The sequence below is a fragment of the Pleurodeles waltl genome, chromosome 1_2, assembly GCF_031143425.1.
Source record: "Pleurodeles waltl isolate 20211129_DDA chromosome 1_2, aPleWal1.hap1.20221129, whole genome shotgun sequence".
NCBI classification, from domain to species: Eukaryota; Metazoa; Chordata; class Amphibia; order Caudata; family Salamandridae; genus Pleurodeles; species Pleurodeles waltl.
In genome coordinates, this window is record NC_090437.1 from 462,819,986 (window position 1) to 462,845,856 (window position 25,871).

At 44.2% G+C, this 25,871-nt stretch overlaps 1 protein-coding gene across 5 annotated transcripts in view; it reads left to right on the top strand.

Moving 5' to 3' along the window:
- The window catches only part of ELAVL2 (ELAV like RNA binding protein 2), a 558,847-nt gene that overhangs the window by 357,873 nt on the left and 175,103 nt on the right, over positions 1–25,871 (top strand). For all 5 annotated transcript variants that reach the window (XM_069240845.1, XM_069240835.1, XM_069240864.1 and 2 more), the window contains exon 6: positions 7,080–7,233. In XM_069240845.1, the coding sequence (XP_069096946.1) occupies positions 7,080–7,233 (154 nt within the window). The remainder of the gene's footprint in view (positions 1–7,079; positions 7,234–25,871) is intronic.

The following is a 25,871-nucleotide window of genomic DNA, read 5'->3' on the forward strand; positions in this document are numbered from 1 at the left end:
GCTAAACGACAGCTGCCCATTACACCAAGGGCACACTCAACCAGAAAGAAAGGTGCTACCATGGCCTTTCTAGGAAACATCCCAATGCAAGAAATATGTAAGGCAGCCACATGGTCTACGCCTCACACATTCACCAAGCACTACTGTGTAGACGTGTTATCCGCACAACAAGCCACAGTAGGTCAAGCTGTATTAAGAACATTATTTCAGACTACTTCCACTCCTACAGGCTGATCCACCGCTTTTGGGGAAATAACTGCTTACTAGTCTATGCAGAACATGCGTATCTACAGCGACAGATGCCATCGAACTGAAAATGTCACTTACCCAGTGTACATCTGTTCGTGGCATCAGTCGCAGTAGATTCGCATGTGCCCACCCGCCTCCCCGGGAGCCTGTAGCAGTTTGGAAGTTACCTTCAATTATTTATATATGTATCATCTCAACCTTAAATAGGTGCATACTTAGTCACTCCATTGCATGGGCACTATTGCTACAATTCAACTCCTACCTCACCCTCTGCGGGGAAAAACAATCGAAGATGGAGTCGACGCCCATGCGCAATGGAGACAAAAGGAGGAGTCACTCGGTCCCGTGACTCGAAAGACTTCTTCGAAGAAAAACAACTTGTAACACTCCGGCCCAACACCAGATGGCGAGCTATTGCAGAACATGCGAATCTACTGCGACTGATGCCACGAACAGATGTACACTGGGTAAGTGACATTTTCATTTCTAAACACTGTTGTGCATTTTTGTGGTCTTATACTGTTGACGAGGCTCATCAGCATCAAAGTAAGAATGAGGTGAAACTTAGTTCTAGTAATAATGGTATGATGTGATGCCATAAAGAATGTTCACGAGAGTTGACGATTTTGGTCTTTCCTCGATAACCACCCCTGCTAGGATATATTTATATCTGGTTATCGGTAACTTTCTTAAACAAAACACTTTGTCACTTGTTTGCTTCCATCTGAATGTGCATGAGACCAACAGTTTTGTTTTAAAGGAGCGCTCGCTTATGATACCATTAATCATGCTTGCCGTCAAATAATTGTGAAACTTGCAGAATAGAATTACTGTGTACAATCATTTTACTATGTAGCAAGCTTTTATCGAATGTAATCACTACTTGTTTCTCAAGGCAAGTTGTTTGTTAATACAACTATCCAGACTTTGGCAGTGATGTGTATAGGTACCTGATAAAGAAAAGTTCTCCATCCCTGGCCCGGGAGATCTGTTTGTACTTTAAAATTAGTAGCTAGATGCCAGTGACTCAGGGTCACTACACTTGTTTTTTTGATACAGCCAAAAATGTAGGCGCCTGGTGCTTTGAGAAATTGGCACTAGATGTGCCTAATTATTTGCAGCAGGCCTTTGATCTGCAACAAAAATAAACTCAGTTTCTAAGACTTATTTTTTTGCTTTGCCTACAGAAAGATTACGTAAGTACACGAGGCTCCACTAAAACAGTATTACTTCTCAGAGCAGTAAAACAAGAGCACAAGGCTAAAACGTCCAGGGTATTTACTGGCACTATTTAGTTTTAAAACGAGTGTAACACATTTGCTCTTCTCTGTATACTTATTCTGTACATCAATTACGTGTTCCTCACGTCCTTCCCACTCGCAACCTGTGGGTGTTATACCAGTGATGAGGTGCAAACCCTTGTTGGGTATCTAAACTGAGTTTGGCATGCCTCCCAGGTAACTCAAAATCTAATTTTACGACTTCTGGCATGTGTGCATGAACTCCAAGTCTTAGCACTGATGTCCAAATTCACCACTGCACTAGGGTTAAGCCACTCATTTGCCCGTCCGCCTCCTGGATTCAGAGTTGGAGGATCATGCCAGCAATCTGGTGCAAGCCACAGCAAGCTAAAAGTCCAACTCAGCTTGTTGGTTCCTATGTAGTAGTGTGAGGAAGGGGGTATGAGAGGTTACATTGGTGAAGACAGACAAACGATCACTCCCTGAAAACGTATTACGGTGCTTCCTGTGGTCTTTCTTCTGAGAAATGCAGACTGGAATTAGACTGCTCCTTTATTCCCAGATATAGGGGACCACCTATGATGCAGACGCCAGTCACTTTCATCAACTCCCCAGAACCACTGATAGACGTTCATGAGGCTAGCCCCTCAGTTATCATTAAGCTTAACAGAGGCTGCCTCTCATGCCTTCTCTGCAGCATCCTCCAGTGTCAACTTTACCATGACTACTAGATACCTAGTTTACTACCTGCTCCACCTTGGTGCCACATCATGTGCCCCCAACTCCTCTGGACCTGGAAAAGGAATAACCACTCTGTGGCAGTCAATGCACTGACCCAGAGGACGCAAAAGGTAAGACCTTGGAGAATGAGCCATTCAAGAGTAAGGACGATCACCAAAACATGAAGGAATGGAGGGATTCCGTTGTACCTAAAAAGATCAGCATTTCCATAACCAGATTGAGACATTGCCTTGTTGCATTCTTTGCTGAAAAAAAAAGCTGCTTAAAAATGACTTAAAAGAGCAGCCCAAGAGGACTGCATAATCATCCCCATTCTGCATCATACATGAAAAGAGGGGTTACTATTAACTACGGCTGCAACAGTACAAGCAGCGGTATCACGTCTTGACAAAGATGCAGCACGTGACTCCTCAACAGCAAGCTTAACCAGTCACTCTAAACTGGATTCCCTAGTGGCAGTGTCTCATTGATGCTCTGTTAGAAATGGGGTCTTTGGTTGACAATCAGGTTACCCCCTAATCAAGCAAGGACCTTCACTCTAGTGAGGCTAAAAGAGTATCTCCCTCAGCTAACCCCTGCTTACCCCATTGGTAGCTTGGCAGAGCAGTAGGCTTAACTTCACAGTGCTAGGTGTAAAGTATTTGTACCAACACACACATTAACTTAATGAAAACACTACAAAATGACACAATACAGGTTTAGAAAAATAGAAAATATTTATCTAAACAAATCCAGTCCAAAATGACGACAATCCACAAGTAAAGTTATCAATTAAAGAGCAAAAAGTCTTTATGTAGGTTAAAATGCACACTAACACTGTTAGCTTGAAAATGTACCTTAGGCGCCCGAGCGAGTGTGCGTCAAAAAGGTCTTGCGATGCGCTGATTCCACTCACGAGCGGGACCTTGCGTTTTCTTCTTTCGGCAGCTCGGGGTGCAGGAGAGCGATGTGTCGATCTGGTCAGCACTCTCGGGTCCGGGCAGGCCTTGCGTTTTTACACGCCCAGCGGTACTTGCCTCGGAAATCCAGCTGCATGATGATTAAAAAAAACATGTAGCGCGGCTTTCGATCTGAGTCTCCGTCAGCAATGCTGCGCGTTTTCTCCAGCTCCGTGCGCAGATTCTTCGGTCGCGTTTACGGCGAGTGTTGATTTTCAGCCACGAAGCCGGCCGCGCGTCGTTTCTTCAGCCGCAGATCGGAGTCGTGTCGATCTTTTCCTCGCACGGTGCTCTGTGCGTGGATTTCCTCCTCTTAGGCTGCCAGCTTCTCCTTTCAGGGTCCCAGGAACTGGATGGGCACCACAGGGCAGAGTAGGAGTCTCTCCAGACACTCCAGTTGCTGGCAGAGAGAAGGCTTTGCTGTCCCCAAGACTTCAATAACAGGAGGCAAGCTCTAAATCAAGCCCTTGGAGAGTTCTTCTCAAGATGGAAGGCACACAAAGTCCGGTCTTAGCCCTCTTACTCTGGCAGAAGCAGCAACTGCAGGATAGCTCCACAAAGCACAGTCACAGGCAGGGCCGCTCTTCTTTCTCAGCTCTTCAGCTCTTCTCCAGGCAGAAGTTCCTCTTGTTTGGGTTTGGGTGCCCTTGTTATACCCAATTTCTCCTCTGAAGTAGGCCTACTTCAAAGTAAAGTCTCTCTTGAATGTGACACTCACCAGGGGGTTGGAGACTGCATTGTGTGAAGGCAGGCACAGCCATTTCAGGTGTGAGTGACCACTCCTCCCCTCTATCCTAGCACAGATGGCTCATCATGATATGCAGGCTACACCCCAGCTCCCTTTGCCTCACTGTCTAGTGTGAGGTGCAACCAGCCCAACTGACCCAGATAGGGAATCCACAAACAGGCAGAGTCACAGAAATGGTATAAGCAACAAAATGCTTACTTTCTAAAAGTGGCATTTTCAAATGCACAATCTTAAAATCAACTTTATTAAAAGATGTATTTTTAAATTGTGAGCGCAGAGACCCCAAACACTACATGTCCATCCGCTCCCAAAGGGACCCTACACTCTAATCAGATTTAAAGGTAGCCCCCATGTTTACCTATGAGAGGGACAGGCCTTTCAACAGTGAAAAACGAATTTAGCAATATTTCACCGTCAGGACATATAAAACACATTAGTGTCCTACCTTAACCATACACTGCACCCTGCCCTTGGGGCTACCTAGGGCCTACCTTAGGGGTGTATGACATATATGAAAAGGGAAGGTTTAGGCCTGTCAAGTGGGTACACCTGCCAAGTCGAATTTATAGTTAAAACTGCCCACACAGACACTGCAGTGGCTGGTCCGAGACATGATTACAGAGCTACTTTTGTGAGTGGCACAACCAGTGCTGCAGGCCCACTAGTAGCATTTGATTTACAGGACCTGGGCACCTTTAGTGCACTTTACTAGGGACCTACTAGTAAAACAAATATGCCAATCATGGATAAACCAATCAACATTACAGTTTACACAGAGAGCATGTGGTTAGCACTGGTAAAGTGCTCAGAGTTCAAAAACCAACAGCAACAGGTCAGAAAAAATAGGAGGCAGGAGGCAAAAAGGTTCGGGATGACCCTGCATAAGCAAAAAAGTCCAACATGCTTCAAAAATAACACCTAATCCACTCGCTCAGAAAGCGGTGTATTGACATCGTGGGGTGCAGAATTAGTTCTGTTGTGGCATCTTCAGTAAAAGCGACAAACGCATGGCCATCCTTGGACAAAATGCATGTCAAATGTGATGTATTTAACCCCTGCTAGATTTCATACCAGAGATCAGGGAAGAAGTTAAAGCCTGGGAAAGGCCTAAGGCCTGATTTATTAATGCTGGACCAGGCATTATCAATGCCGGTGCCATATAGCTGATGCCTCAGTGCTCAGGAACCAGAATGGCTTAGATCACCTTTTCTCTTGGAGTACTAAGGCAAGAGACTTCACATGACCTTCGACAGACACTTTATTTGGCATACATGTTGTTAATGATGTGCTGTGGAGCATCTAGAGACCTACTGCTCTTTCTGTTTGCTTTACAATACACATGGGGTCTTTCAATGTTCTTTTTGCCGGTCCAGGTGCTTGAAGGCATATAGAAGAATCTATAATCAGTAAGGAGAGTATGGATGTCTGTTTGATCCTCTAGTCAGTCTGGTTACAACCTTGGTTCCACAGACAGAGGCCAAACCTGCCAGAGCTGTCACAGATCAACAGGAATGAGGGATGTGATAGAAATGTGCTCCTAGGGTCATACCAGCCATGCCAGACTTCCCCTTGCTCTCTTCCCCAATTATTTTCACATAGGCTGTGATGTGGACAATCTTCTGCTTTGTACCTAAATGGGCTAAGGTTATCACAGACTGCTGGGTTATCTAGACTGTTTATCCCAGACACATCCCAGACTGTGTTAAAAAAAAAAAAAAAAAATCAGATCATCCGCCTAGGGTGGAATGTCAGCTGGAAATCATTCTTCTGAAAGGAGTTATTGCAAAGGTGCTGAAAATCCAAAGAAACCTCTGCTGCTACTCCAGATTCTTCCTAGTGAAGGGGAATTCAGATTTAACATGATCGTTGCTTCACCTTTTTCTCAGATGGCCACTAAGCATTGCATGAAAGATCTTTCCCTTCATTGTCTTGAGAACTCAACGTGGTAATCTGCAGTTAATGCTCCCAACCTATAAGCCAAAACCATTGAATGGCTCTGAATTTTCGTTGAAGTCAGCACTGCTGGCTTTCATGCACTTAAAGGGAGTGACACAACAGAACCATATTTGCATTTCACCAAGGAAAAAGTCACCTTGTTCACCAATCCTAATTTCATGCGAAAATACTGATTTTTTTTTTTTTTTCGATTTGCACAAACTTGGTTCATCCTTTACAAGCCCATCTACACATCCTGAGAGACCCTTACATTGCTGGATGTGCGCATGTACATTGAACAAATTCCTTTTAAAAAGGAAATACACAGTCACTTGAGTGCAGGGGCTGCCATCTAAGCAGGTTGTCTGTTGGCTCCTCAGGGTTGCATCAGTTTGACATAGTGTCCTCTTCGAGACCAGATGAAGGCACATTCTGTGAGGAGCATGTCTGTGACAGGTGGCAGTACTGTTCTCTGATTCCTGCCTAGCAGCTTTGGAAAAGTAGCCACACATTCATGAAGCACTACTACTTGGACTTCAAAGCAGCAGCTGACTTAAGTGGGCCTAGTCTGTTTTGAAATTAGATATACTACTTGCTTGTCTGATTCAAGCATGTGAATCTATGAAAGCTCCAATTCTAGAGCAAAGATGGCCTTTATGTGGTGTAGTGAGCTCAGCACTTCAACCGCATTGGCTGAAGTTTGGATTGTTTACAAATGAGATGGAAATGCTACAGAAGTTATGTTGGGCCTATGGCTATTTTACCACTGTATTAATAGTTTAAAGTATTGGGGCTTCCTAGCCTGACAATGGAGAATGATTCAAGCATGCTAGCTCTGCTGGAGAATTGGCGTTAGTGGTAACCGGTAAGTATTGCATTTTTGCAGTTCTCGTACATCTGCCTTGCATTAAGCAACCCACAATCATCCTACTCTAAACGTGCTTAGTCAGGTTACGTGAAAAAATGTAACTGATAATGCAAAGGTGATTCAGGCTTTAAACGTGATTGGGATAGGCACTGGCATGAGTAAATCTGACTTCTTTCACAACTAATGCAGGTTCTTGTAATCTTTCCCCTCATTAGAACTTGATCAAATAAAGTTCAAGTTAAGGCAAGGATAGAGATTAGGCATTGGTCAAAGAGTAACTTGTACGTAGTCTACCGTTTTTTTCAAACTCATTACTGTAATATTTAAGTGCATTCCTATAGTTCTGTCAATCATTTCAGGTATCCTATGCACGACCAAGCTCTGCTTCCATCCGTGATGCAAATTTGTACGTCAGCGGCCTACCAAAAACAATGACCCAGAAGGAGCTGGAGCAGCTCTTTTCCCAGTACGGGCGCATTATTACTTCACGAATACTAGTGGACCAAGTTACTGGTGAGTAGGCATCTGTTCCTCAGTTTATTTCTCTTTCTCAGTTGATATCTTTATATGCCTCCTAGAAACAACAAATCTTCCTGTAGACTGTTATCAGTGGCTTTGATATGTACATCAGTATATGTAATTTTACAGTGGAATTTTTATCAGTAGGCATAGGCAGAAATTGACAGAATAGTGTACTAAATAGGCCTAAGCATTCTAAAGAAGCGATTGAATGAGTTGTGAATGCCACTATCATGTTGTGTCCAGATAGCTGCATATTAAGTTTCAATGTCTAGATAAAATGAAATTCTTTCAACTGTAAATATTCTAGTACAGTGGTTCTTAACCTTTTGAGTTCTACAGAGACTTCACTTAATCTTTAATGGAACCCAAAGACCCTTACTCAATCGTTATTGGAATCCAGGGACTCTGCTGAGTCATTAGTGGAAGACTGAGGCTCTGGACTTAGCATTTCAAATTATCTGAACTGCTGGCATTCATCAAATACACAAATTATGAAATTTGATTTAATGAATCTTAATTTTAATGAGAAAGTTGGAGCTTTTCTAAATTCTATTGAGGTAGTTAAGAACCACAGTTCTAGAAGGTACCACATATTCTGGCATGTTTTTTGTTTCGTTACAATGTTACTAGTGTTAGTTTTTACAAACCCTCAGGTTTTCTATGTGCCTTGTTTAATATAGTTTAAACAGTTCAATTAATGGGACATATCTGCCAGATTGAATGCTACAGTGCCTCAAATTTTCTATGGTATGTCTACTCACTGTCCTAGTTTCCCAGAAATCATGGGTGCAGGCTAGACAGCTTGGTCATTGCTATTAAGTTGTGTAATAGTTTTAGATCAAATGTGGTTCTGGCCTGTATATTAATTTAGATGCAGTATATTACTGTTTTTTTTTGTTTGTTTTTGGCTCAGACACTGAAGCTTAGTATTTTTTGTTTTTGCGTGTCGTATAAACTTTTCTTGAAACTGTTCTTGTAATACCAGAGTTGATATTGGTTTGTGTACAGCACTCCACCTCTCCTTTAAAAAGCCAAAAGGTAACAATGTGCAGAAACCTATTTAGGCTTGAGTCTCTAGCACTCTGCATGTCTGGAAAATATTGGCTCAAATATAACACACTGCGTGTGTTCTCTGCAACACCATTCTATAAGTCAGATTATGTGGGACCTTTCAATCTGCAACCCATGTCTCAAACTGTCTGCTGCTGTGGCAAAGAAGTGAAGAATATTGCCTGTTAACATTCATTCATTTACCCAACAGGAGAGTGACTTTTTTCCAGTGTTGATTATCTTTTCACTTGCAACCCTGTCTATATGTGTGCCTTCCTATGTCCTTACTCCCCGGTAGTCCTGTCATCTGAAGAAGTGTCTTCCTCTGAGCCTGGGGAGTTGCTTCAGTCTGTCTGAGGAGCTCTGTCTCAGTACCTCCTCATCCTATTCAAACCAAGGTAACTCCCTGTCAGCTAGCTTCCTGGACACCAGTGCTAGAGGGAATGGAAACAAGTAGGCAGAAAATGAAAGATGGAATAGACATGATTGAAGCTATGCAACTCCAGAAGCCTTGCTTTGCTATATTTTCCCCTTCAGACCTGAAACTTCAAAGTGCTTTTACTGTGAATTAAACTATAGTGGGAAGAAAGGTACCCCATACCACAGTAATGGGGGAATTGTTTGCCTACTCCCAAGGAGTCTTAATGCGAGGCTCTGCCCTCCAAAACTATGAAATCCCTATCCATGTGTGTATTTCTAAAAGTGGTGACACCTGGAAAACCCTGCACCCTAGGCTGCACATTGGATTTTGTGAGGAACAGTTAACAGAAGCAAGCCTTAGAATGGAGGTGAACTTTGGGATGGTGCCAGCATGCTGCCAGTCATACACCTCAGTGAAACCACCTATTCAGATAAGGACTGAAAAGGATGCCTTTACCACCTGCAGCACCAACCTTCAGTCAAGACCATTGAGTGGAGATTAACTACCCCACCCTGGTGACTGTACATCTATTAATTGACCAGGATTTGACTGAAGTCTGCCAGGTGGTTTAGGAAATGATGGTTGGGGGGAGTAGTTTTTTCTCATGCCACAACTGTTTTTTGACAAGTTTGCCGGTGGAAGATTGACAGTAATGTATTAATCCCCCTTGCTTATTTGGCTTACGACAATGGGCTGATGGTTTGAATCCCAAGTGTTAGACCCGGCCCTTTTTGCAGGGCATCCCCCAGATTTTTGCCTCCTGTTGCTGAACCAGTTTTTGGTTGCATTATGGCTTTCAGCACTTCACCACTGCTAACCAGTGCCAAAGTGCTTGTGCTCCCTTCTTAAAACAGGGTAAAATGGCTTACACCTAATTGGCACATTTAATTTACTTGTAAGCCACTAGTAGATTGTGCTACTTGTACCTAGGGCTTGCAATTAAATGCAACTGGTGGGCCTGCAGCACTAATCTTGCCACCCATTAAAGTAGCTTTTTAAAACACGTCTCAGGCCTGCCACTGCAACCTTTAGTTCAGTTCTTAACTACTGTCTTGACCTGGCAAAATAGACCTTTAGTCAGGCCTTCATTTTTGCTACATGTAATCACAACTAAGGAAGGCCCTAAAGGCTCAAAGGTCAACGTGCACTGTATTTAAAAAAAAAAAAAAAAAAGTAGGGCACATGGATTTAAGTTTTACATGTCCTGGCAATAAAAAAACTCCTAAAGTCATTTTTCACTGTTAGGCCTTTCTCTCCCATTGACTATCACTGAGTTACTTGTTTATGTTCAGTAAGTGATAACTTTTGACTGGGAGCAGATAGAGATATGGTGTTTACGGTGAAATGAATTGTAATTTTAAAACCTCTTTAATACTAAAGTGTGATTTTTCAAGTGTCAATCCTGAAAATGCCACTTATAGAAATTTGGCATTTTCTTGTCTTGAACATTTGTGCCTTCTGCCATTGTCTTGAGTTACAGGACTGAGGTCTGTCCTATCTCCTGAGGACTGCCCTGATCTCTGAGAAAATTGGAACTGCTCCCTTAATCCCAGTCTGCCTAAGTGACTAAGGGTCAGTCAGTGTACCTCCTGATCTGAGCTACAGGGACACAACAAGCTCCAGATGCTTCCCTGCAACTGGGCAGCTGGCTTGCTGCAACTAGGCCTGCTTGGGTCGGAATCCTTGGCTGACATCCAAGAGCACACCTCTTCAAGGAAAGGAGAAATCCTGAAGTTTTGAGTCTTCGCAAACAGTCCTGTTTGCATTAAGACTTTGCCTCCTGTAACAATTGCTGACTCGAAGCTCCGGTGAACCTAACTCCTAGTGCTACAGCGACATCCAGTGATGAGAGAGACACTTTGCATTACAGCAGTGACTGCCCAAGTGAATCTCAAGCGTTGACCATCTGCCACGCAAGGCCTGCTGTAGCACTGGCTGCATGACTTGTTCTCAGTTTTGCATTTTAAAGATGGGGGAGCCTGAACTTGTGGTAATATCCAAGGGATATTTGTGTGCAATACTGTCTGAAGTTGGTGAAGCCTGAATGCTTCTCTGCCCGATTTTTATAAGCTTTTATCTGATCTGAAATTTTTAACTCCCAAAGCACTTTGACTTTTAACTTTAACTCCACTTCCTAGAGTCCATTAGTTGAGCGGCCATCTTTGTCAGGTTGGAACTCTACCTTTTCTGCATGATACCTCATTTAATGGACATGCTCCTGGCATGCCTCAGGCAAGCCTGCCTGTGACGCGACCAGCGCCGCCATGCTGCTTGTTGGTAATCAAAGCATGGTTATGACACTAGACATTATTAAGACTCTGAATGTGGCTGGTAAGCACTGTGAATCAGTGTTTTCCCCTTACTTAATCGAGGGACTGTTGTCTTGGATAAAGTGCAGAATAGTGTTAGGAACATCCTCCATTTGTCCAAATGACACCATTTCTCTTAGGAGGCTTCATAAACGCACATTGTTACTAAACACACACAATAAATATTCGACCTGATTAATTAGCTCAAGTTGGACTTCTGAATTATCACAGAGTCATAGCTTAAGGACTGGTGCAATTCTGATATTATTCAGGTTTTACCACCAGGATATACCATTATTAGGCAGGACAGACTTGAGCGTAGAGGGGGGAGGCCTTGCTATCATCATTTGGGATGTGTTTCAATGTCAGATATTTGAGTTTGACACCCTCGAAGGTGGAGAGCGTCTGGCCTTCTGTATCAAAATCAATACCTCAGCATTGTTTGCCGGTGGTATAGTTTATCATCCCTCAGGCATGGGGCCTACTTCTTAACCTCCTTGAGCGATGCCATTACCCCTTCTGTATTGAGCTGCAAAAGTTCACCCTTCTAGGGGATTTTAATCTCCACCCACCCCATCCCCCACCCTACAAGTAATATCCGCTTTTTAGGACCCTCATTTTTCAAGAAATCTCATTTGTTCAATCTTCCTAAGCAATTCTAGCTTGCAAATCACGATCCCATCATGATCCATGTCCTCCTCCACATTCTGCATAACGTTGATTGTTGTTAAATAATGACATTTTGAATACCTTGGCATCTGACAAGGTTCCTTATGGTTGGAAAATAGCAGTAGTGAAACCGTTACAGAATAAACTGACGTGACACTATCTAATCTGCGGCCCCTTCTCTACTTCAGGCTTTAAGCAAAATTATTGAAAAGCTAGTAAACGCTCAATCAGTGGCATTTCTGGAAGAGACTAGCATCCTAGATAATCTGCCTTTCGTCCAAAATACTCAACTGAAACAGCACTGCTAGAGGTCTCAGATACACTCGAAATCACTCTAGATGCGGGCGAATGCAGTTCTGATCTTATTAGATCTATCTTCAGCATTTGACACTATTTCACACAATATTCTATTGCAACTTGTCACTGATAGTGGGATTTCCCACCAAGTCTGGGCATGGATCAATTTTTTTTTTATCCAGTTGGAGGGAACAGTGATATTGGGCTCCTTACTCTCTCCTGAAAAAGCAGTTAAGTTGAGTGCTGCTAGGCTCCTCACTTAGCCCTGCACTATTTAATTTATACATGGCCACTCTGATTAGATTGATACCCTCCTTCGGCTTATTGTTATTTCCTATCCCTGGGTTTGGAACTCAATTTAAAAAAAATAGCTTGACTGGGATCATTTGTTGGATGAAAGCCAACCATCTCAAGAGCAACACAGAGAAAAAGCAAGTCATGGTTTCTGGGAGCCAAAGTATCTTCGACTCCCTGTTATGGTGGCTGTTAGACCTGTCATCGTGGGTGTGGTTTCCCCTGTCTTTTTTGCCTCTGCTTCTTGTATTTTTTACTGTGCTAGATTACGTTTTTGCTGGTTTTGGTGCTGTGGGCACTTTACCACTGCTGACCAGTGCTAAAGTGCATGTGATCCCTGTGTAAATTAATTATGATTGGTTATCTGTGATTGTCATATTTAATTTACTAGTAAGTCCCTAGTATAATGCACCATATGTGCCCAGGGCTTGTAAATCAGATGCTACTAGTGGGCCTGCAGCATTGATTGTGCCACCCAAGAGTAGCCCTGTAAACATGTCTGAGACCTGCTACTGCAGTGTCTGTGTGCAGTTCTAAACTGCCAGTTTGACCTGGCAAGTGCGTCCACTTGCCATGCCTAAACCTTCCCTTTTGTTAAATGTCACCCCTAAGGTAGGTCCAATGCAGTCCCATGTGCAGGGTGCATTGTATGTAAAAGGCAGAACATGTACTGTTGTGATTTACATGTTCTGGTAGTGAAATACTTCCAAATTCATTTTTCACTATTGCAAGGCCTATCTCTCCTATAGGTTATCATAGGGAGTGCCTTTAAATATTTTAACTGCAGTTTCCCATTGGGAGCAGATAGAGAATTGGAGTTTAGGGTCTCTGAACTCAAAATTTAGAAATATGTTTTGGTAAAGTTGGTTTTTAGATTGCAAGTTTGAAAATGCCACTTCTAGAAAGTGGGTGTTTATTGCTTAGCCATTCTGTGCTAAATCCATGTCTGGGTCAGACGGACAGTTGGGCTGGTTGTGAATTTACTCTAGAAGGTGACACAAAGGGAGCAGAGGTGTTTCCTGCTTATCATAATGGGTCTTCCTAGACTAGACTAGAGTGGGAGGGAGGAGCTGACACCTACGCCTGAAAGAGCTGTGCCTGACCTTACACATTAGTCCCAACCCCCTAGTATGTAGCTGGGCCAGGGCAAGGAGGAGGCAGTATCATGTACTACAAAGACTTTGCTTTGAAGTTTGCCTACTTCAAGGGCAGAAATAAGTATAATTATTGAGCTGCTGACCCCATAACTTTAGAACACTTCTGGATCAAGAGGAACCTCTGCCAAGTAGAAGAGCTATGAGGAGTATTCTGCCCTGTTGCTGTGTGCGCTTTGCTGGGTTGGCCTGCAGTTGTTGCTTCTGCCTTAGTTAGAACAAAAACTGGACCTTGCTCTGTATCCTGCTTGTGGAGTTTGTGCAAGGGCTTGGACTAAGCGTGCCTCCTGTTAAGAAGTCTGTGACATCAAAAACGTCACCTGCCAATACCTGGGCTCTCTTGCTCAGACCCCTTGACTTGCCAACCGATGCCTCATTCAGTCCCTCAGCTTCTGGAAGGAGAAGCTGGCAGAACCTGAGTGAAAATCGACAAAGCAACTGCCTCTTGATTGCAGAAATCGATGCATCACCAGCTCAGCGCAACTTCACGGTTGCCATGTGTCTGGATTTTCCGTACATCATCCCTTGTCAAAATCTTCATCGCCACACAGACCCAAGGCTACCAGTCTGGAAATCAATGTATCCCTTCCATGCGAGGAAAGAATCCACTCACGGCCTCACTTGCAAGTAAGGAACTGACGCATTGCTTGCTTTTCTGACACGCTCACCGCTTCAGCTATATTTTTGGCGCATACCCGGTACTTTGTGCTAAAACATATACATTGATTCTTTTGGTTTAAGACTTTGTACTTCAAAAATTGATATCCCTACTTATGTATGTTGGATTTTTGTTGTTTTGGTTTTTGATTAACATAAATATTGGCTATTTTTCTTAAATGGTGTCCTTTTCTGGTGTTTTCACTTTGCTGCTGTATGTTTTTAGGCGAATACTTTACATATTGCCTCTGAGTTCAGCCTGACCGCTTGTGCCAAACTACCGGGGGGGTGTGATAAGGTGTTATCTGACCTGTATATCTCCCTCACCCTGACTAGTGATGGTCCCTACTTGGATAGTGTGTACACTAGAGACCCTATTTCTAACATTGCCGATCAGTGGAGACAATAGGACTTGTATTTGTAATTGACATGCAGTGATTGGTGTACATTACTGTCTTATTGCAGACCATTACGCAGCCACGTACTGTTTTTCTTTTGGATTTTTGCTTAGCTTTTCCTTTTTGGATTTTCCTTGCCTTCTGAAACTTTGCACCTTTGTTGATTCTTATCCACAAGCATGGCTGTCTGAGTAGCCATCAGTAGTTGCTACAAATGTCGTGTTTGAGATGGAGAGGTTGGAGACCTATCAGCACAAGTGGTTTTGTAAGGAGTTCCTGTGTCCAATCAAAAGCACCACCTGAAAGGAGAAACTGCAAAGGAGGCTGAGGAGAACACAGCAGAGTAGAAAATTGTTGTGAATGAGGAGGTTCAAAGCTTACAGGATAATTTCGTGGATAACCAGAACTTGTGTGAGGGGATGGCCTCCAGGGCAGGCAGCAGTCTTTATTCCAAAGGCCTGACCAGGAGGAACTGGAGGACGGACGGGAATACCAGAGGCATCAACTAGATACTGAAAAGCTCAGATTCCAACATGAGAGATCTGTAGCTGGCTAAGATAAGATGGGAGGAAGAAAAATACAAACATGCCATGAAGGAAAATAAATTAATCTTTGCTCAAGAGCTGAGTTTGAAAGAGCTGGATCTAAAGGCCAGGCCCAACACAGATGGCGGCAGCAATACTGCAGTGCAGTCTGATAGAAGGGTGATGTTAGGCTCCTTCCTCTCTCCTGAAAAGGCAATTAATTTAGGAGTGCCTCAAGGTTCCTAACGTAACCCTGCACTATTTTATATATACATAGCCCCCCTGATTACATTGATATCCTCCTTCGGCATTGAGGTTACTTACTAGGTGAGTTATTCAGAACTGATGTCTTTGGACAAAGACGCCCTGGATCCTGAGCTCAATTTCAAATATTGCTTGACTGAGATCATTTGTTGGATGAAAGCCAACCATCTTAAGTGCAACATCGATAAAACAGAAGTCATCCTCTTTGAAAGGTCCAATATCTTCAACCCCCGCTATGGTGGCCTACCTCCACACCTACTCCTCCGCCTGCTGTTCAGGTTGCGGGAATCTGAGTTAAATTTGACACTGTCCTTTATGCTACAAGCAACTTATACTAGCCTCAAGAGGAACAATATCAAAAAAAAATTCAAGGATTTGATGAGGCTAAAACAAGTACCAGCTTGTTTTTGCCTCATCCAATCCTTGGAATTTTTTTTTGATATTGTTCCTCTTGAGGCTAGAAAAAGTTGCGGTGGCCCAGATAACATTGAGATTAGACTATTATAATAGTCTGTACACAGGTTCATCCAAGCAAACCACTCACAAACTACAGATTGTTCAACATTCTGCAGCCTGAATAGGCCTGAACCTGCCGCTGCTCGTCAGCCGACCTGAGAGCATTGTATTGGCTCCCCTGGCCATAAAAGGATTTTGTTTAAAATCTTTTCTCTAATGTTCAGCGCCTACAGAGATCTGGGACCAAAATATTTAGCTGTGAGAGTCACTCATTACACTACTCCCTACTTGCTGAGGTTCTCCTCGGCCAGGCTAATTAAGATTCCTACTTTTAGACTTGAAACAAAGGGAGGTAAATCTTTTACAGTCCTGGGTACAAAGGTGTGGAATAACATCCCCTCTGACTTGGGATTTCAAAATTCTGAAGAGATCTTTAGAACACAACTTAAAACCTGGGTCTTTGGAATGTTAGATGCTCTCTGCTATTCATTGATCTTGTAATTTTCATCTGGTGGAACTCCATGTTGTCTCGAGGCCATATGTCTGTTTCTGTAGCGATGAGATGTTCCTCTGAGAGTGACAGTGCTCTTCGTAAAATTAATCATTCATTAGTTTCTGCAACAAGCACCCGAATCACTGTGCCTGCTGCTCGTGACCTCCTTCACCACAAGTGGAATTCTTTGCACAGACATCGAGAATGTAACTTTATTAGCAGGGCTAACCTATTCCTGTATCCGGCTTATGCTCCATCAATCAGCCTGAACTTGTGGCTTTCCCCAGTTTAGCATAACCATATGTCCTGAGGAGTGCTTGTTGGTTTTAGGCACTACTCCAAACATTGAAATTGCATATCTCAGGTTCCACTAATCGGATTTTGTCATTAAGGTTTTATTTTATTTTTTATTAACTATATTTTTATAAATCTGGCTTGGGCTTTTTCTTATGGTGTTTCCATTTTATCACTTGGATTCTGCATAAATACTTAGACACTGTGCCTCTTAAGTAACGTCTAGCTACTTTGTGACAAGCTGCCAAAGAGTTAAGCTCAGGTTCATTTATTTACTTCAAAGGTTATCCCTAGCAAGTATTGTTAGGTCGCCCACTCCCTGCTCTCTGCTGAAGGGTACTTATTTTCGCAGAGTCTGATTTTCCTAAATGACCATTTGACCAAAAATGTCAGCTTCGCAAATTTAGCAGTACATTTTCAAAAACAGGTGCTGAAGTCTCACTCAAAGAGCCAGCTAATCTGTGCGCCACATTAAACTGTGTTTAACTGACGCTCAGGACAAATTAGTAGGCATCTACTCTGTTAATAAACAATGTGCAGGATTAAATGAGGATAACATACCACTGTGCCAGGTGGGCCCGTACCCTGTACCACTTTTTGTACAGTTTCATGTATAGTTTTCTTTCTTCAATAACTTTTTTAGTGTAATCTGATTTTTGGTTCAAGGTTGATGTCGTTATTTTTATTGCTTTCTGGACCCTAGATTAGTAAATGTCATTCGCTTAACATTTCGTATGTCGACACAATTTTCAAGCCAACATTTCTTAAGAGGTATGCCAAGTTTTTCTCATGGCATCCTGTATTAAAAGGTGGAAGGTTGGTTTTGATTGTCACCGTGACTCAACTGTACTTGTGTGGAAAAAGGGTTGGTGTCCAAGTGTGCGAGTTAGAAGAAAAGGGCAGCCGCGGAAGCACTGTTGCTAATGTTCGAGGACGTAAATGGTAACGAAGAGAATGGTAAGCGGTTTCATAGTGCCTCAGATATTGTAGGGCCTTTTTATTGACACCGTGTAAAAGCCTTTAATGCAACATAAAAAATCCAGGCAGTCTACAGTTTCCTTCAGCTCCCTCTGATCAAAGGTAGTTGAGCACTAAGAAATGTCCCATTGCACAGCTGGACAGGTATGGCGAATAGTGTAAAGCATTTGAGCAAATGCCCATCTAACCGCACCACTCACCTAAACGTTTTCTCAGATCCGTGAAGTTCTAACTCAATTTAGTGAAGCCCAGTTCATTATAAAAACGTTTTTCTACGCTCATTATATTCCATGACAGGTACTGCATTATTTGACATCGGACATCGCAACAGAAATGTAATTAGGCTGTTTAATTGAATTTAATTGTGATTGGAACTTGCTTTATGGTTTAACCTTTAAACTGCACTGCTATATGCACTATTCTGACTGCGCTATGTTAAAATAATTGCATTTGGGTCGTTCAAATACCTGTACCATTTTGGATTCTTTGTGCTGTATATAAGCAGTTTTTTCGGGACATTCAGCTCTATGTATTGGTGTAAAACCTGCATTGCAGCTTGAGCATATAATGAGATGTGGCTATATTTTCCCAATATTTTGTTGAGTAAATCCTATGACGATAAACAAGGAAAAGTTGACTTTTTGAGGCCTGGAAATGCCATATACGTGTTTTCCTAGTTGTAGTCAGAACAATAAATTGTGTAATCTTAGCAAAGATAATTAAGTTGTGGCAGAATGATTGTTAATTTGATGAGATAGCAAATAGATATGTGGAAAGTATAAACTACATATTTTCTAATTCTGTACAACTGAAGGAATCTAATTTGATCCAGACCAATTCGTCGTGACTGGTTGGCCCGAAGAAAGCGCTGTATGTGTTTGTGAAATTTTCAGCAAATCTTTTTCACAACATGCTAATGACCTCCCGTTTTCTTGCTCGACAACATATCTCCGCCGAGGCTTGACCAACATCCTTGTTACCTTGTCTCTACTGAGCATGGAAGTAACAGACATTTATGGATTTTCAGTGGACTTTGGTTTCCTGTGGGTAATGAAATGGCTACAGAGTAATTGGACAATTTTGAAAGCAAAGCGTAAATGCCAGTTTAAGGTACCAGTCTGTTGGTTGGCGGTGTCACCCCTGGGTGGTATGGAAACCTGCTAAAAATTGTTTTGAATATCTACTCATCCTACAGTTTCTATCAGTGTCGGACGTACCTTTCTGTGATTTACTGGCTGGCAGAATGCACTGAACGTGACATTTGTCAATTATAAAAATATATTCAAAAATATGCGACTTCCTTCCAAAACCATCATCCTTCCCAAGGCTTGAATTTGTATAATCTGATAGACTTCTAGTGCAGATTCCTTACCTGTGAATTCCCTGGTGTCAGCTTCGAATCCAGAATCTTTTTGCTGAGCAATACCCTGCGCATGCTGTCAGGTGGTGTCGTTTGGTTCCGCGTGCATAGTCTGGCTCCGTGTGGCTTCGTCAATGTAGTTTGAGCCATTTGCGATGTCACGATCGTCTATATAAATGCCATCTCAGAGTGCGTATGTTAGTTCTTTTCCTTCCACGCTGGTTAAAGGCAGGTCTGTGATCAAGCTACCCTTTGCCTTTTTTTGGCAAGCCTTTTTTCAATATTTTATTGAAGCTCTTTTGTCATCTGTGTGAGTATCTGCTCGAGGAAGACTGTGTTCAAGCTTTGCGGTTCCTGTCATTGCGCGATGTCTGTGACGGACCCCCATGAGAGGTATGTCTCTGGTGCCTCGACAGGGACCATGACTCGAAGTCGTGCTCCAACTGCCAGGCCATGGCCCTGAAAGCTTTGAGGGAGCGGTCCCTAAAGCTCATGGCATCCCGGCAGTCGACTTTGGTTAGCACAATTCCTCGGGTGTCACGGTCCCACTCAAGGAGGTGTTCACGGAACAGCTCCAGGAGCCCCAAATCCTCTTCCGTCCCATTTGAGGTCCTCTGGGCACTCAGGGAAGAGGCACAAAAAGATGTCCAAGCAGACTTCAGCCTTGCCATGCCTGTTGGCCGATGAGGCATCTCAGGAACATCGATGTTCGAGCACGATTCCCTGGAGCCGTTGCTAGGGGCCACCTTCGTGTCCCACCCACTGGTGGTGGTAGCCCCATCCTCATTCTGGATAAGCAGGAACAATGTCGTAGGACGCAGATTCCAACTTCAACAGCACCGAGTAGGCCCAGATCAGTGCCTGAGGCTTATTTTGAACAGACAGGCACAAGTGAGAAGAGGGAGGGGTCTTAGGACCCTTTAGAATATCAATTGGAGCAAGACTGGTATGAGGATCTAGGGGAAGCCAGTGGAATGGATACTTCTTCAGATGCTGGCATGCTCTCACCTTTGGCTACTGAGGAGGGGGCATCTTATGCCATGGTGGAGCGTAGGGCAGCTGCGGTCTTGGACCTAGACTAGCCCACGGCGCCAGTCATGACTATTCTCCCGACAGAGGTGCTGCAGCTAGAGGTTGCAACTTCAGAGCCAATGTTATCCTTCAATGAAGACCTTAGAGATTCCCTTCTGGGGACGTGGTCCAAACTCAGCACAGGGACCTTTGTGAATAGGACAATCAGCTGCTATTGAGCAGCTCCAAACGACCCTAGTTGTCTCATCCAACAACATACCCGGGAGAGCTTGGTGGGCCAAGCCTCCACTTCCTGTGGTGCCTTCCCTTCCACTCCCCAGGATAGGGAATCCAAGAGGCTCATCCAACTTGGAAAGAAGGTTTTCTTCTTCCAGCCTGGCATTGAGGTCGGTAAACACCTCTTGCTTATTGGGCTGTTTTTCCCATAATTTATGGGATACGGAGACACAGGTGCTGCCCCAGGTCCCGGAGGGCATACAGGACTCTTTCACCCAGGCTGTCAAGGATGGGAGGGATGCAGCGAAGTTTACCATCAGGTGTGGCTTGGACACAACAGACTCGCTAGGCAGGGCGATTTCTTCAACTGACGCCACACCTGGCTGCGTACCACTGGCTTTTCGGGGGATATCCAGTCTTACTTGATGGACATGCCTTTTGATGGCTCATGCCTTTTTGCTGAGAAGGCAGACTCTGCGCTTGAGAGATTCGAGGATTCTCGAGCTACAGCCAGATCCTTGAGCTCTCAGCACCTGCTTGCGAGCAGTCTGCCTATTGCCCCTTTCAAGGCTTCAGGAGGGGCGTGGTACCATGCCAACAACGGGTTAGCCACTGTCCTCCGGCTTCACAACATCCAGTGTGAGGATGAGGTTGTGGCACCTTCAGACCCAGAAGGTCTAGCCAGAGGTCGGCCACCATCCAGCCCCCCTCTTCCACAACACCCAAGCCCTCCTAGTATGGTTCTGCAAGACTACGTCCAGTTGGAGAGAGGATTGAAGTTCATCTCCTTCACTGGCGGTCTTGCAGATCATACAGAAGGGCTGTTCCCTCCTCTTCCAGTATTTTCCTCCCTCTATCCCTCCGGTAAAAGAACGGCTGATGGAGGATCATTTGATCTTACTCTGTGAGGAAGTTGCGGCTCTCTTGGCTAAGGGAGCCATGGAAAGGGTCTCAATGTCAGAAGTAGGCAGTGGTTGTTATTCCTGCTACTTTCTGATCCCAAAAAAGAATAAAGGTTTTCTCCCTATTTTGGATTTAAGGGACGCCAATCTCCTACTCAAAGGAGAAATTCAGGATGCTCATTCTTGCTTAGGTCTTGTCTGCCCTAGACCAGGGAGACTAGATGATAGCGTTGGACTTGTATTTTCACATCACCATCCTGCCTGCCCACAAGTGATACTTGCAGTTCAAGGTGGGCCATGACCACTTTCAGTTTACCGTGCTCCCCTGCAGTCTCACCAGTGCCCCTTGGCTGTTCACCAAGGTGATGACGGTGGTGGCAGCTCATCTGCGCATGTTAGGGATTTCAGTCTCCCCCTACCTTGTTGACTGGCTGAAGGCTCCTACGCCCCAGGCTCTAGTCACCCACTTTCAGACTACGGCAGTCCTCCTGCATTCTCTGTGGTTCATGATAAACGTGCCAACGTCACACCTGATTCCCTCTCAGAAGCTCCCTTTCATCTGAGCTGTTCTGGGTACAGTGCAGTTTCGGGTTTATCCTCCCAAGCAGCGAGTCCAAGATATTCAGATTATGATACTGATATTTCGGCCTCTTTCCCCGATTTTGGTGAGACAGACTCTGAGGCTGTTGGGACTCATGGCTTCCTGCATCCTGTTAGTCAAACATGCCAGTTGGCATATGAGGGCTCTGCAGTGTGACCTGAAGTTCCATTGGGCACAGCATCAGGGAAATCTTGGAAACGGTTCAGATCTCAGAGGGAACTGCAAAAGATCTGCAGTGGTGGTTAGTGAACTGCAATTGGGTCAAAGTCAGACTCCTGTCCCTTCCTCAACCAGATCTCACAGTAGTGACAGATGCGTCATTTCTGGGATGGGGCGGCCACCTGGGAGAGAGGTGGAGATCAGGGGCCTCTGGCGGAATCATGGCTCCACATCAACTTGTTGGAGCTCCTGGCGATCCGGCTGGCACAAAGCATTTCTTCCTGTTGTGAAAGGGAAGATAGTGAAAGTGTTCATGGACAACACAACCACAATGTGGTACTGAAACATGCAGGGTGGTGTGGGGTCGTGGACCCTTTGTCAAGAGGCTCTGTCTTTGGACATGGCTGGAACAGCAGGGTATAACCCTAGTGGTTTAACACCTGGCAGGTTCACTGAACGCCAGGTTAGACTAACTCAGCCATTGATGCCTAGCGGATCACGAATGGTATCTCCATTTTGAGGTGGTGCAAGGACTTTTCCAGCAGTGGGGAGAGCCTTGGTTAGATCTGTTTCCCTCTGCAGAGAACTCGCAATGTCAGCAGTATTGCGCGTTGGAGTTTCCAAAGCTCAATCTCTTGCAACGCTTTTTGTGGCGAGTGGAATTCAGGCCTCCTATATGCATTTCCGCCCATACCACTTCTGCCCAGAGTTCTCAAGAAGATAAAGTACGACCGGGTCATCTTAGTGGCTCCGGATTGGGCACGAAGAGCCTGGTTTCCTGAGCTATTTAAAATGAGCATCTCTTCCGATCAGGCCGCCTCCTCGAGAGGATCTTCGGTCAACTCTGCGCCTTCATGCGTGGAGATTAAGTGGTGGCAGTTGATGGCCTTTGCCCTTCCTCCCAAAGACTGTAAGGTTAGTTTGACAGCCAGGCGTCCCTCCACTAAAACAGTCTACACCTGCTGTTGGAAACGCTTTGTAAATTATTGTACAGAAAGGTCTTTTGACCCTCTTTCTGCTTCTTTCTGACGTTATTCTCTTCATTCTGTCTCTTGCCCCGGAGAGTTCTACCTTAGTGACTCTAAAGGGCTATCTTTCTACCTTATTGCCATTTCTTTGGCTGTCTGACCAGCCTTCTTTGTTCAAATCTCCCACTGTACATAGATTCCTCAAAGGGCTTGTACATATGTTTCCCCCCTACGCCCTTCATTATGCCTCAATGGGACTTTAATCTTGCCCTCACATTTCTCATGTGTGCTCCATTCGAGCCTTTGCACATCTGTCCCCTCTGGCTGCTCACCATCAAGACAGCCTTCTTAGTGGTAATAACATCTGCAAGGAGGGGGAGTGTGATGCAAGCCCGGTCATCAAAGCCACTGTCTCAATATCCATCCAGCTGAAGTGGTTCTCGAAACTCGTGCCTCTTTCCTCCCCAAGGTGGTGACCCCATTTCATTTGGGTCAGAACATCACCCTGCCCACCTTCTTTGCTCCACCTCATCCCTCTAAAGAGGAGGAGCGACTCCATTGACTGGACCCAAAAAAGAGCGTTGTCGTTCTACTTTGGCTGCAAAAGAGTTCCGGATGGATGACCAACTCTTTGTGGGGTACTTTGGAGCAAAGAAGGGTCGGGCAGTGCAGAAGCGAACCATTTTGCTTTGGGTCGTCTTTGCATTAATATATGCTACGCATTGGCCAGGAAGCAGCCTCTTGAGGGCTTTCAGTCTCATTCTACCAGGGGCAAAGCCTGATCTGTCAGGCGGCAGCGTGGGTGTCTTTGCACACGTTAGCAAAACATTACTGCCTATACAGTCAGGCACAACTGATGTACGCACGCCAAGGTGGTGTCTATATAGGTGACCATGACATCACAAACTGCTCAAACGACATTGACGAAGCCATGTGGAGCCGGACGATGCATGCGGCACTGAATGACGCCACCCATTGGTGCGCGCAGGGTATTGCTCAGTAAAAAGATTCCAGATTCGAAGCCAACACCAGGGAATTCAAAGGTAAGGAATATGCAGCTAGATAGTTTCTAACAGATAATGTGTTACCGAAGGTAAGTAACTTGTTCTTTGGTTCTCCTGATCATGGTAGTGCCAGATGTGTTTTTTTCAGGTTCCAACAGGTGTTAACCTTGATGCAGTGCATTTCCAAAATGTTTAAAACAAGTAAACTCTGTACCTGTTAGTATTTTTTTTTATTTTTTTTGCACCAGTATCTGGCCTGTGTTGTCTGAAAACCCACATGAGCACCTATAATCATCCTAAGGTTTCTATTGATTGTCAATTTCCTCGCCAGATTGGTTTGCCAGGGAAATGCACTAAACGGGACATATGCTAGATATTCAGGTCTTTCACCATAAACTGGTAGTTCCCTTCAGTTTTTCAAACGCAGGGGCATATCCTTGCCAAACCTTGGTTCACATCTATGTTGTCCTGGGGCCTCTGCACAAGAGTATCATTTAGACGTGCGTTTAGCAGGGAATCACGCTAGAATCCAGGATTTGTTTTTTTTAATTGAAGACTTCAGTGTGGGATGTCTGCGCTATTTGAGTACAGGATAGTCTGGCACCTGGGGAAATCTACCAAGCCCAGACATTTCTGAAAACTAGAGATCTACAGGGATCTAGCATGATGTGACTTACCATTTCGGGCAAATGTCAAAATATGCATACAGTAGAACTTAACTGTTGTCACAGAGCATTCTAATTTAAGACAAAAGCATTAGTCCTGCATTCCAGAGTTTTACATTCCCTAACACAGTACTCCCTGTGTGGGTTGCTCTATTGCCTGGGGCAAAAACAGGTCAAAACCTAATCATGGAAAGGCTACATCAACACTATATTGACTTAACATTAACAATTTTGGCTTGTTGATGTTTTAGGATAGGCCCAAGCATACGTAATCCTCTTATACTGTAGAAGTGAGTCGCTAGGTCCTATGGCTTTTTCTTTCCCCATAATTTCTTATAAAAGTTTTGGGGAAATCTGTGTTTTGAATCAAGGTTTGATGTTTGTAGGGCATTCTTAGCCATTGTGGTGGTACCCAAGCGACGTCCTTGACACAGCTGTTACTCCAGTATTGGAACTTTCATAGATTCACATGCTTGAATCCTTCCCCGTCGTCGAGATGGGAGTCCCGGTATAAATTTTCATAAGTAATGTTGAAACATATTGAAGAGAAAAAGGCCCTAGGCCTCTTCAATTTGATAGTCTATCAGAGTCACTTTGTGAAAAGGACCAAACTTGATCCTCCACCAATCAGGCGACAGCACCCTTCAGAACCTCCTGAGAGAAGCTCTAGCACCTCAGATTTTCTACCGCACGTCGTGCTAGGGAGTCTCCTCAGAGCTCTGCTCTGTTTTCACACCTTTATTCAGCTCTCTTTCTCTCAGAGAAACTAAATTATTTTGATTTGTCAGCTATTTTTCAACTATGTCTGACAAGGAAAAGAAAAGTCTCTTTAGAGACTGCAAGACTTGTGGGAAGAAAAGACTTCATTCTGAAGATCCTCATCAAGACTGCATTTACTGCCTCTATCCAGATCATTCAGCCAAGGACTGTAAGATTTGCCGTACTTTTTCTTCTAAAACTTTAAAGGATAGAGAAGGCAGATTACTAATATGGCTGCAGAAACTGAAGCATAGGAAGGATCCAGTTTCTGATTCTGAGAGTGAGGAATCATCCACTTCCAAGAGATCAACTAAAAGAGCAAGATCACGCTCTAGATCTCCCTCACAAACCTCAAGGAAAGCCCTCAAAAAGACTGCTTCAGGGTCTTATAAGGGTCGCAGCCCATCTTCTTCCCCAACTAGACTCTCGAGTAAAGAGGGGAAAAAACATTCTTCCAGTTCTGAGAGGCACAGGAAATCCTCATCTGTTCCACCATCTGTGCCTTTCAAAAAGCCATCTTCTGTGACTGGAAAAAAGGCCTCGTCGACAGATTCCCCGTCGACGGCACCGTCGGTGGGCGCATTGCCGACGACTCCAACTACTTTAGGTCTTCCGTCGTCCACGGCTCCGTCGGCGACATCGTCGATGAGTACACCACCGTCGACGAGAACTACGACGACTTCAGCGTCGACGACCGTCTACACC